Here is a 13,141-nt window from a genome sequence, read left to right as displayed (position 1 = left end):
TTGATTTTTCTAGATCCAACTTTTCACAAAACCTGTTTCAGTGCAAGATGCTTAACTCTAAGGAGTCTCTCCTACTTTGGAAGAGAAGAGGTTCATGGGAAATGATGCCGCTAGCTTATGCCGCCTTTCAAAAACATAGTAAGAGAAATACCAAAAGAGGGCCACAGAGGTAATCCAACATTGCAGGAAATTAAAATGTACTATGAAGAAAGAATTCATGGAAACTCTTGATATTTTTTTGCTAGATGGCATGAATTTGAAGTGGATGCCAGGGGTTTAAATTTCCTCCATCTCACCAGTGGTTAAATAAAAAGAGGGGGGTGTAGCTAGATAAAATAGAACACTCACTGCCCTTTTCTGAGCCGAGCACTTATAATAAATATATAATTATTAAGGTATATTTATGGAGTATCTAACACAAACCCAATGCTGCAAATGACTCAGACAATGTAAAATCAGGTATGTCAGATTTATAAAAGCATCAAGACATTTGCTTCTGCCAGTTGTCAAACAGGTATTTTCTGCCTCCTACATGTAAATATGGCCTAGAGATACCCGCTGAGTCTGGAAGGAGTAGTAGGAAATTCCAGAGTATCAACCACTTAGAAATTCACAGCCAGGACAGGCTCACCAGGTTTAAGAGCAAGCCCATATATCTCTCCAACCCTGCCATTAAAAAAAAATTCTAGTTGACATGTAAGGAATATAGTCAATATTTTAATAACTTTGTATGCTGACAGATGGTTATTAGACTTATCATGGTGATCACTTTGTAAGGTAAATGGCTAATCATTATGTTGTACACTTGAAATTAATATAATATTGTATATCACTGCCATTTTTATACTCAATTTTGTCAAAAGGGAAATGTTAATCTACAAAGCTGACAAATAATTTTTCAAAAAATAGGAAAATTAACAAGCAAAATTTCAGAAAAATCATATAGCACTTGAAAAGATGTCAATTTATATTATAAAAGTGTAGCTAACAAACTTACAATAATGTAACAAAAAGCAGTTATCAGTAGAGGTAGATGAGGTTTGCCAGTGATAGAATGAAAAGCCTTCTTCTTCTGAAGTTTGCTTTATTAATCCTCAGAAGAAACCAAATTAAAAATTAAAACATCTTAAAGGAGCTGGATGACCTCTTATCATCTATAAGACTTGAGGCAAACAAAAGCCTTAGATATTTCTCCTCTTTTTCTATTACCACCTTTCTACAATTTTGTTATCTTTTCTTCCTTTGCTCTTTCTACCCTCCATCTTACTTTTAAAAAAAATCTAAGGTTTGAAGTTATAATTTTGTTATAGCTATGTTTGTCACATACACCCATTGGTAAACAGATAACTTGCAAACATGAGAGATGACAGAAAATCCAATAAAAGTAGTAAGAGTTCAAAAGCAGATGCATTCATAAGAAAGAAAGAAAGAAAGTTACCAGGGCCTGGAGAGAAGGGAATGGGGAGTGACTGTTTAATCAGTACAGAATTGGGGACAATGAACACGTTCTTCAAAAGGACAACACTGTGAATGTATTTAATGTCCCTTAAATTCATATTTTAAAATGATTAAAAAGATAAATTTGCTATACATATTGTGGACGGAAAGGGGGCCACATATTAAACCTGACAAGCTCAGGAGATTGAAAACTAACTACATAAGATGGTCTGAACATAAAAATTTCTAACTAAAAGCAACTCGTGGCAGGTAGTTACATCCTTGGCCTGTAGCTTCCTTAACAAAGGTCAATCTTTACCTTAAGTGAGCCTGTCTGGTGTCTTTTTGCACCTATTGGGTTTTCAGAAAAGTTATGACATATTTTTGTTTTTCAGTGCAAAAACGCGCATGACTTTTCCGACAACACAATAAGATAACATATCCTTGGAATGTCAGAGTAATCCCTTTCCGGACCACCCAGGGGGCACAACCCATCACACCAGAGCAGGAAACTACAAAATCCGTTATCTTGTTCCCTAAAGATTATCTGTATGTGCTGTAAAATGCTATTAACTACCCTGTGCCCACCAATGTAAAAGAAGTGTGTCTCCATTTTACTTTTTATCCAATTGCAGAGATTTCCCCTCTTTGCTTTCTCCCACCCCCTTAATCTACAACCAATGGATTTCATATAACCTTCTTCCTTTGATTTTAATGTATAAAATAGGTTGCAAAACGGCCATTTTCCGGAGCATTTTCTCAATTCGTTGAGACTTTGCTTCCCAGCAATTGTCGTCAGTTTGGCTCAAATAAACTCTTAAGTTTTCTCTTAGGCTGGATGTTTTTTGTCAACAATATTTTATCATAGTTAAAAAAAAAAAAGAGGCGGGAAAAAAAGCAGATGCGACACACCATTTCAGACATGACCGATTTATTCAGAAAATTCAAATTTCAGTTTGGCAAAGTATATCCAGGGGCAGAGAGTTTGGGATAATCATTTCATTGGAGGCCATCACATTTTCTAGAGCTGATTGGCCGTGCGCTAGTTATCTGAAGAAAGCAAAACTTAAAAAAATAATTTAGTGTGTGTGTGTGTGTGTGTGGAGGGGTGACAATCATAAATATTTGCAGAGGAAACAAAACAAGCAACCAGCTCACATAACTGAGGCATGAGAAATGCTAATGCTAGTAGTAACCCTTTATTCAATGTAGTTCAACATAACATTAAGCACCTAATTTCTTCAAGATACTGGACTAGCTGCCGGGGTTGAGGTGGAAACAAAAATCACCAAAACATAATCCCTGTCCTTTAGGAGTTTACAACAGCACATATAAAAGTAAGTGTTACAGGTGAAGAACAACATCAATAAAACTGCTCTAAAAACAGGAAGGAGACTTGACTTCTCAGTAGAAGTCTGAAGTTGGGACCCCCTTAAACTTGGTGGTGTGGGTGAGGCAGGGTGCAGCAAGCCAAGTAAATGAAGCTCCCTTGTCGTGTCTGTCTGCATCTCAGCAACAGGAAATGGTCTAGTTCCTCCACAGCTTTAAATGTATGAGAGGGGGAGGGGTATTCAAAGGTATTTTTATTTTAACCCCTCAGCAATAGCCTATTATACAGAAGAGATGGACTTAAGTGAGGATATTAAAAAACGAAGTTTGAAGAGGGGCATACACTGGAAACACCATTTCACAGTTTTAGTGTAAACTCAACCCTTTGTGTATATACATCTAGTAGCTTAAGTAAAACCATCAAATGGGAAAAAAACCCAACGACATCGCCACAGTTCATCATGGCGGAACATGAGCTCTCTCATCGGACTGTAAAGTAGCTTCGGCCACTGCCAATGGTGGATGTGAGGGTAGATAGAAACTGAAGTCCATATTCTACACAGAAATTAAAGTCCATAAACATCCCCCCTTTAACAATGAAGAAGAGGGCTTAGAAGAGATAACCCGGGGAGAGAGATGGTCTTTGTAGGCTAATTGATCTAATGATGACTTGCTATGCTATATTTCCGATTTAAAAAAATACAGGATCTTTACTGAATAATTTATTATGTGTATATCATACACCTCAAAAAGATTTTAACGGAACATACTACCAATCAAACATCAGTTTCTGCTTTTGCAATTTACACAAATTACCTTAATTATAATACTTTAGGGAACTGTACAAACACAATATATAAAACTTATTTAATATTATTCATCATCTTTAACTTCTGAAAGTTTGGCTTGTATTATCTCAAAGGAAAACTACTTTTAAATCTCACAGAATTAACTCACCACCAAATTTCAAAAATAATTAAGCCAAAGAAAAAGCTTCCCTGTAAGCCTTTACCAATGGAAAATTTCAATGCCAACATCTGCCAGGCTTTGACGACATAAAAATCAACAACTTACATAATCAGCACCTCAAAACCAAAACCTCCTTTTGAAGTACAAAGTTCAGTTGTTTTTGCCCTCTTAGTAACTGGTAATCAGAACCCCAGGAATACATGTAGTGTAGGAACTGTTCAGGTTTGTTATGTAGTACAACATACATGATTTTTGAAACATTAATAAAGTATTGATATGGCACAATGAATAGCTATTTTTTAAAACCAAAGTGATTCAGAGGACTAGGAGAACAGATATAATAGCACAGTGAAATAATTCTAAAGTAAAAAAAACCCACGTAATCTATCCTGGCCTATATTAAATGAAATTAAAAACCAAACGATAAGTATCATTTCAGGCCTATATACATCAAGATGCCAGTTATAAAAATGTACTTTAGCTGTAAATGCTAGATTATGCAAAAATAATTTTATATCAATTTTATTTAACTTTAATGAATTTCCCCAACTCTAAATATTAAAAACATTAAAAGAACTTAAAATTTTAATGGCAAAAATTTCCTACTTTCCCCATCTGTTAAAAAACAAACAAACAAACATTTTGTTTACCCTTAACATACAATGCCCTATTGTTAAGGCACAACTTTTTTAGGATAGAAATGAAACCAGATTAGGTTTATTTTACATAACAGTTACAAGACAGACTTTTGGTAAGCATATACTGAAAATAATTAAATACATCTAAAATTCAACCAAGATTTAAAATGAAAAATCCTTGTTTCTATCCAGCAGCAATCAACACCTAACCAAGATAAGTAGTTGCAGTTACAATAAAATCCAAATAGTTTGTTTATAAACTTGCCAAAGATGATCTCCATAAGGCCATTTTCAAGGTGTTATCAGGGAGAGGAAAGCTTGGATATTTTCTTTTCTGAGGAACAGAGGGTGGCATTCCTGTTTTCTTTTACGCTTGAGCTATTAAGGGTAGTTATCACCTTCAAAACCTGAGTGAAATCCAATTTTTGAATTCAACATCTGAGAGAAGGGCAGAATTCCTGATCGCAGGTGTCCTGGCAGGTGTTTGCTTTGCATTCTCCCTCTGCTACTCTTCCCCTGAGCTATCTTTTCCTTTCCCACCCTTCTCTTAGCCACTGCCCCTCTCCCGCCTCCTCTGATCCAGTTTGCACAATACTCAACCGGAGCACCCAGCAAACAGGGCACCCAGCAAACAGGAAGAGTTTGCACAATTATTACCTAAAACACATAAACTCAAACATTTGGTACTTCATTATATAGCTAAACAAGTCACTTGAATATTGATTTAAAATCAAGAAAAAAAAACCATTAAAATTGGGGAAAAGGGAACAATTGAATACCAAAGACAAATATGACCCATCTTGTAGGCCCTTGTAATCTCACTGAAATAGGCATGTAAGTATGAAAACTGATAGAAAAAGCAAATTCTCTCAAACAGGTTTATATACCCAACTCTCTTGTATTTTCTGCATTTTCATTCTTTGAAGGATGGGCCGGAAGAAATGCTTTGCAAAGACAGAAGCACTGCATTAGATCTGACAGTTTAAAGCTTTGTGGTTTGCAAGTGATGTTACTTTTTGCAGTTTTTGAAGAGTAATGGTCAAGCAGGATTCCTCCAGGACTGATCTCCCTCACTGGGAACTTGACTAGAGCCTCAGTTCTACTGTAAGATACCAGCAGCCAATCTTGAGAGAACTAGGTCTGTGCAAGAATTCCTGGACAAGTGTTGGGGAAGAGGGAATATACTGGTTAAGAAGGAGGAGCAGAAATAATAGAACATTATGGGTTAGAGATAGGGAAGAGGCAGAAATGAAGAGGCAGAGGGAGGGGACAGCTGATGGCTACTAAGGTTATTGATGTCTCTGCTTTTACTAAATATGATGTGTAAAACTCAATTTTAAGGGGGAAATTATCCTCTAAATAAGGGCAAAGATGAGGGAAAGGAAAAATCAGGAGCTGGGGAGTAAGGGTCACTAAAAGTAAACTCTAGTTATTTTGCTCCAGTTTAGAAATAATTTTATTTATGTAATTCTGGGAGATATATGCCTCCCTTATTCATCAAGGTTTTTTACTGGTATGTTCTGGCATAATAATGTCTTACATAAATATAAATAGTGTTCTTTGTAGTTATATTCTGTAATGTATATTGACTTTTAGAAACAAAAAAAATTTTAATGGGACTTTCTATGAAAGCACTTAAAAATCATTAGTAACTGGACTATAACCAACGAATTGTAAAAATAATGCATTTAACTGACAGCCATTATCTTAATTTTTGCACATAAGTCCTTCAGTTATTACCTATATGCAGATTAATAAAATTAAAAATAAAACCAAAAGCAATCATGCTTGCTAATATGAACTAGCTTCATTTCCATTATATAATAAGTTTCCAATGTAATATTGGGGGAAAAATTCCATTTAAATTCCATTTCCCACTATGCCACTCCGATTTCCCTAACTTTGATATGCTTACAATGACACAAATGCTTTTATACTATGACTCAGGAAACAGCACATGCCTCTGCCAGCTCTCCTGACACAAAACGACCCCTTCATGTCATTGCAAAATAAGAAGATGAGGTCTTCAATATTCTGTTCAGGACTTAGAATTCCTAAGTCCTATTTAAATGTCAAGTGTTCCTACTACCAAAACTTTGAGCAAGTTTTTACTGAACAAAAGCCTACCTTGAAACTAAAAAAGAAAAAGTCCTACCTATTGAGGCCCATTACTCTATAAGATTCGTGACCAGTTGCTAGAGGTTGGATGGAAACAAATGCATGATACTAGGTTTAATTCCCTAATGAGGAGTTGAAGGGCTTTGGGCAGTGTAATATGCAAACCTAAAGTTGTATGCACTTTCTACCAGCTGAGGATGTCTACTCTTTGGTCAATTATACCTCCAACATAGGAAAACAAATGGAAAGTTGCTTTAGGGTTAAAAATTTAAAAAAAAGGAAACAAACCATGAAAAATCCCTCTCCTCATCAGTGTATTATGGAATACAAGGACATCAAAGTCCCATGAAATAAGGGTTTGTTTGTATACATGAAGCTTTCAGATACCACAATGATAGCTCACAAAGCAAGGTTCTAATTACAGCTACACAGTGAGTATGCCACAACCTTTCTTCCAGCCAGATTCTTCATACTGAAGAGAAAAAATTTTTTAAATGCATCAAAAAGTTAACTTTAACCTTCATTTTAATATAAAGGGAAACTATAAATTATCTCAAAAGTTACTACTTTTGAGAGTTTGGTTAGGTTAGATCCATTTATTAATGGTAAAAGCAACCATGGCAAAAGCAACCGTAACTCATTCTCGATAATGAGAGAGAGAATCCCTATACACAAACCTGGCAACATTTTTTAAAAGTACTTAAAGAAAGCTTTTGAAAATAATGAAAGCTAACTCAATTCATACAGTGTCAAATAACTTTCAATTAATAATAGAATTGTTTATATTTCTGTAGTGCCTTATAGCATATTTTGTCCCTAATGAGAAAATGTACCAAAAAGCTAGTGCTAACCCTGAAACCATAATTCAAATCTTACATGTTAAAGACTAAATGCTGGTCAAGAGGAAAATGATGGACTCATGCACTGTCCACAGGGCAAATGAAAATCAACAGCAAGATGGCAGAAAGGTTGAAACCATGAGTACAAACACACTTTTCTTGTTAAAACAAAACACACACACACGCACACACACAGAGAAAACACAACGCAACCATCCTATATATATCTATATTCTCTACTAGCTGGTGAACCTGTTATTAAAGTTTCAAAGAAATAAAAACAATTTAAGCTCTTTCTATTTTAATCCATAAGAAATCCTCACTAACAGATAAATAGAGCATTTGTTGCATATTAACGAACGTGTGGCTTCTTGTGCTTTCCATCTGAATTAGGGGTAAAAACCCCCAATCACTTTATTTTAAATGAGATATAAGCATAAAGTAACATTAAACATCTACAAGAAATTGACCCTTTCTTCAGCCCAATTCTATATGAAAGAACCAACAGTGAAGATTCATGATGTGTGGAAATGGTGACTCACAGCAATGTAGACTCAGTTATAGATTTTAATTCACAAACATATATATATATATATATATATATATATATATATATATATATACATACATACATATGCGCCTTGTGTATGACAACTGTATGAAAATAGTCTCAAAAATAAAGACAATACTTGAGACACATAGCAACCCATTTCCCTGATCCTGCATCCTGTTACAGGGAAAATAAGTCTCTGATGCTTCATAAATACTTTAAAAAGTTCGGGATGGCCTTAACCATGCAGTCTCCACCCATCCTTTGAAGCCTCCAGCATTTCAGGCTGACCATCCATCTCTGAAGAGCTGTGATCTGTAATCACTTGCTTATTTAGGTCCTGTCTTCTCCAGATCTGGGAGTTTTCGGACCAGAGCTTGGTGGTTCACTCTGATGCTGGCCAGGAGCCCCCCCTCAATGCCGTCGGCACCGGTGTAACTGATTTCTTTACCACTCAGGGTGGTCATATGCCCCCCAAGGGCTTTTAAGATGGCATTGCCAGCACATATATCCCACTTTTTGATGTATGTCACATGAATATATAGATCAGCTTTTTCTTGACTCTTATCAGGTACATCCAAGAGCGCTAAAACTTTATAACCTAAAAGATAAACACAGAATTTAGGTTACTGTTGAAAAGATTTAGAGAAAGTGACTTAATTTTTTCAGGAAATTGTTAAAAAGAAAAGCACAGGGTATTCAGGAGCTCTCTGGACTATCTTTGCAACTGCTAAGTCTAACATTATAAAATAGTTTTTAGAAAAGGAACAGCACAGACATTAAACCGAAATGAGCAAAAAATATACTGCAAAGTAACTTATTAAGGTATTCTCAAGTATAACCAAATATATGTCTATAATTTTTAAAATTTACATCTTTGTGGTTGTTTTCATGAAATGAGACATCCAGTATGGATCATTTCCTATGGATATTATGCTGAAACTAAACACCCACTTGAATATCTAAGAAAGATGAATTTGAAAGAAGAGAATACAAAATAACACTACTATCTTACTTTTTCTTTGTAACAAGGCAAAGTTTCAAAATAAAATAATAAAACAACCACAGAAGAAAATGGGTCTAGAATCAGGTTTATTCCATTCCTCCTGAGTATTTTGGCCATTACCTTTCATAATTGACCTAACAGAGACTATAAGAAAATAGCAAAGTGATACTAAGGTAGGCAGATATATGCAATCAGTAAACTACATTAGGCTTAGAAATTAGTAAGCATTACTTTTCCCTTTATTATTGTGCTGAAAAGGTTTTTAAACACAAACATTTCTGACCATTATTTGCTACTTATTTGAAATAAAACACTTCTAAAGATATTAAACAGCATTCAAAACAAGGGTGGGCAATGGCCCATGCGTCAAATCCAGGCCACGGCCTATTTTTATATAACCTTCAAGGTATGAACACTTTTTACATTTTTAAAGGATGGTTTAGAAAACAGAACAAAACAAGAATAATATGCAATAGAGAACATATGTGGCTCACAAGGCCTAAAAAATACTTCTGGCCTTTCAGAAAGTCAGCTGACCCCTGCTCTACAACATAGGTAATACAATAGTATAGAATATACATTAAGCTGGCTAGGTGGGCACTAGACTCTCTGGCTCAACCCAGACATGCATGCTGAGGAGTTCAGGGGCGTTAAAAGTGACCCAGGGATTAGCCGTTGTAATAACACTTACGATGATTCCTGGCATCCTTCTGCCATATGAAGCATCGTAATATACTTGGATCTTCTCTCCCTGATATTCCTAGAGTTAAACTAACAGGACCATAATTTTGAAATCAGACCATATATAGAACCACCAATGAAGGTACATCACTGGCAGGAAGACGCTTTTGTAGTATTCAAGGAATAGAAACCACTATTGTGATGTTGTTCATTTCTACTGGGAGGCTGTTTCTAACAAGGCATGCGTGACTGAATTCCCACCCTAGAAATAGCCAAGAAGGAGACCGTCCTGTCTTGAAAGCACACTGTCCACTCTCATTTTCTTTCAAGCATGGGGCAACCAAGTCTTTCTCCTGACATAAGCCTTGACCATGCTGGGAATACTTTACAGGCATTGACGGGGAGCAGGAACATACCAGCACCACCAGCAGGGATAATTGTCGTCTGGTTTCCAAAAGTCTGAAGAGCAACCTGTTTGACCATCCCTGAATGGGAGCGAGACACAACGATCCTTGGGGTCTTCTCATCGTAGGAAGTGCGGGCTTTCACATTTGACCCACCATCTACCATTGCCCAAGCTGAAAAGCAAATATAATACCCATTTAGAGCACTGAAGTTTTTAAAACTACAACTCAAAGTACAAAGAGTGACTGAAAAAAATCCTTTTCCACAGAATTACTTGTACATTTTTTCCAAAACAGAAAGCTTTATTTTCTTCCTGAATACAGAGTAGTATGGGGTTTTTTTACATTAAAATAAGCATGTATTAAGACAAAGCTAAAAAAGACCATATAATCCTGCCCAGCCAGAGATAATAACCATTAAATATTTGCCTTAACAGCTCTGAGGCTCAAGCTCCCCGTGGGATGGTGGGTGAGTCTTCACGGGGATCCCACTGTAACTGAACTTCTCCCTGTACCTAATCCAGCTTCCTTCCCTCCCTTCCACAGAATTCCTCCCAAGAGCACCCCCAGTAAATATCTTGCATGCTAATCTCCATCCCAAAGTCTGATTCCTGGGGAACCCGACCTGTGACAACCTATGCCATAAGCACAGCTAAGTGCCCTGGATAATTCAAATTTTAAAATTGTTAAACAGGTGAGTTAGATTTACATATCGGCTTTATCAGACAATATAAAAAGAAAAAGGCTCTAGACTTCAAACTAGAGAGGAGTTTTTAAGAAGGTGAGGAGACTCTAGAGATGGCTTGAAATGTTTTCCTTGGTTTAGAAGTTTTCTTCACTGTTACCAAACTAAACAAGAAAACAAACTTACTCAGAATTCTCCCAATTAGAGTGCTGTTCTAGCATTCACTCACAATAGGGTATATATAACCCACTAAGGCTAGCAAGGAAAGCAGGGGCATTACTACTTATTCCTGGCTACAGAAAAAAATAAAAATAATGAAAGAGTCTGGGTTTCTGAGTTCCCCAAGGATGATGGCAGTCTCTCAGACTCTTCTCACATTTCTTCCTAAAAACCCCATATAGCAACAGGGAGAGTAAATACACAACCCTTAATCAATACCTGTAAGAAGACAGAGGATAACTCAAAACTTAATTTATGAGAAAGAAGGGGAGTAAATACTCAAGATCAGCAGTTAAGTGCTGCCGCTGACTTCAGTGTGGGGAACATGGCAGGAGCTTCACAGAAGTGCCAAGAGGTCAGAGGACCATCAGTGGTGGCAGAAGTCAGATAACATCAGCCAGGTTTTCTCCCCAGAAGGAAAAGGTCCCACCTAAAATGAGAACTACTGAAAGGAGGTCCAAAACTTGACAATAGAGCAGTGAGAAGACTGGAACCAAAAGTGAAGCTTTAATAACATACTGGAGGATGTATGACATCTTTTAGGATGTCTCTCCAAAAGACAGACAACTCGGAAGACAGCAAATAGAACTAAAGAGAAGGATCAAACAAGAAAGAAGAAATGTGAAAACAAAAAAAGGTGCTTGAAATAAAGATAATTAATGCCTTTCGCTGGCTAACAGAAAAGGAGGCTCCTTAATTGAGAATCACCACCCTCCAATGGATTCCACACTAGCTGGCCCAAATATGATGAAGAAATGTAAAACTGCAACGTCCACTGAAATTTCGAAGAAGAAAACACAGAGAATGAAGATTAAAACATTTCAGGCTAATTGAAAATTTCTGCAAAGCAGGGGAAAACTATCCCATAACATTACAGCATGAATAAAAAGCAACAAAAAATAAAAAAGAATGCTATGGCACAAACAAAAAAACAACTCAAGAAAAGATGAACAAACAATAGGAAGATATGAAATAGAAACTTGCATAACACAGGAAAGAAACTGGGAAAAAAAAAAAGAACAGACAGAAATCACTGAAGACTTTGCATTAAATCACAAAGAACAGATTTGTCCAAAAGCACAGCAAGCAATGAGACAAGCACAAAGTGAAAAAGTAAACAGATAAAAGGGACCAGACAGAAAGTGACAGATATGGAAGCCAATGAAAGAAGAGTCAACAAACATACGTTAGAGGAGTCCCTGAAAAAGAAAAACAAAATAATGAAATAGAACTAATCTCTAAAATGACTCAAGAAAATGTCCCTGAAATAATAGAATACCTAAATGTCCAGTGAGAGAGATACTACATAGACATCTACCCAGACTGCCAACACCCAATCTGAGATACATCATCATTCTAGTATTAAACTATAAAGATAAGGTTATTTGGCTCTCCAGGCAAAAAGACCAAGCCACTTAAAAGGAAAGAAAATCAGGTTATCATCCTTTTGCCAACAAGAATGAACATGCGCCCACACAGTTATGACACCAGTTCAACAATTTCTACCAGTTAACCAGGAAAAAAGGGTGCATGGAGGGTTAAATAGTGTTGTACCACAAAATGCAAGTCTACCCAAAATCACTGCAATGTGACCTCATTTGGAAATAGGGTCTTTGCAGAAGTAATTAAAGTTGAGGTCATACTGGATTAGGGTGGGCCCTAAATTCACTGACTGGTGTTCTTCCAAGAGGAGACACAAATACGAAGAAATGTGAAGATGGAGGCATGGATTGGAGTGATGTGTCTATAAACCAAGGAACTCCAAGGATTCCCTAGAGCCACCAGAAGTTAGAAGAGGAAAGATTCTTTCCTTGAGCTTTCAGTGGAAGCATAACACTGCTGACAACTTGATATCAGACTTCTGGCCTCCAGAACTTCAAGACAATAAGTTTCTGTTGTTTTTAAGCTATGGTCATTTGTTAAGGCAGCCCTAGAAAATAAATACAGGATGAACCAAAGATTTTATAACTCGCCAAGAGGTCTTTCAAGTATCACAGCAGAAGAAAGATTTTACCATGTAAAAACTCAGGTAACACCATATTCATGAGCTAGTTCTCCTGAAGAAATCTATTAGAGAACAAGCTTTATCCAACCAAGAGATGACTGAGAACTCTCAGCAAAAGCACTGTTGGTTACCACTGAGTAAATTTAACTGTGTATTTAAGAGGAAACCAAAGATATGAACAAAGGTGGGAGAATAAAGGTGTGTAAATATTATCTCAGGGGCCGGCCGAGTGGCTCAGTTGGTTAAGAGCTCGCTCAAGAG

The 13,141-nt window shown here is 36.5% G+C and overlaps 1 protein-coding gene across 1 annotated transcript in view; it reads right to left on the bottom strand.

Annotated features, from left to right (window-relative positions):
- Nucleotides 1–4,767: 4,767 nt before the first annotated feature.
- The window catches only part of BPNT2 (3'(2'), 5'-bisphosphate nucleotidase 2), a 29,480-nt gene continuing 21,106 nt past the window's right edge, over nucleotides 4,768–13,141 (bottom strand). Inside the window, exons 4-5 of the mRNA XM_019664536.1 lie at nucleotides 9,984–10,145; nucleotides 4,768–8,481 (exon numbers count right to left, since the gene is read on the bottom strand). Of these exons, the coding sequence (XP_019520081.1) occupies nucleotides 8,210–8,481; nucleotides 9,984–10,145 (434 nt within the window). The 3' untranslated portion in view covers nucleotides 4,768–8,209. The remainder of the gene's footprint in view (nucleotides 8,482–9,983; nucleotides 10,146–13,141) is intronic.

Source organism: Hipposideros armiger, unplaced genomic scaffold (assembly GCF_001890085.2).
Source record: "Hipposideros armiger isolate ML-2016 unplaced genomic scaffold, ASM189008v1 scaffold_425, whole genome shotgun sequence".
NCBI lineage: Eukaryota > Metazoa > Chordata > Mammalia > Chiroptera > Hipposideridae > Hipposideros > Hipposideros armiger.
This window is presented reverse-complemented; position numbering and strand designations above follow the sequence as displayed.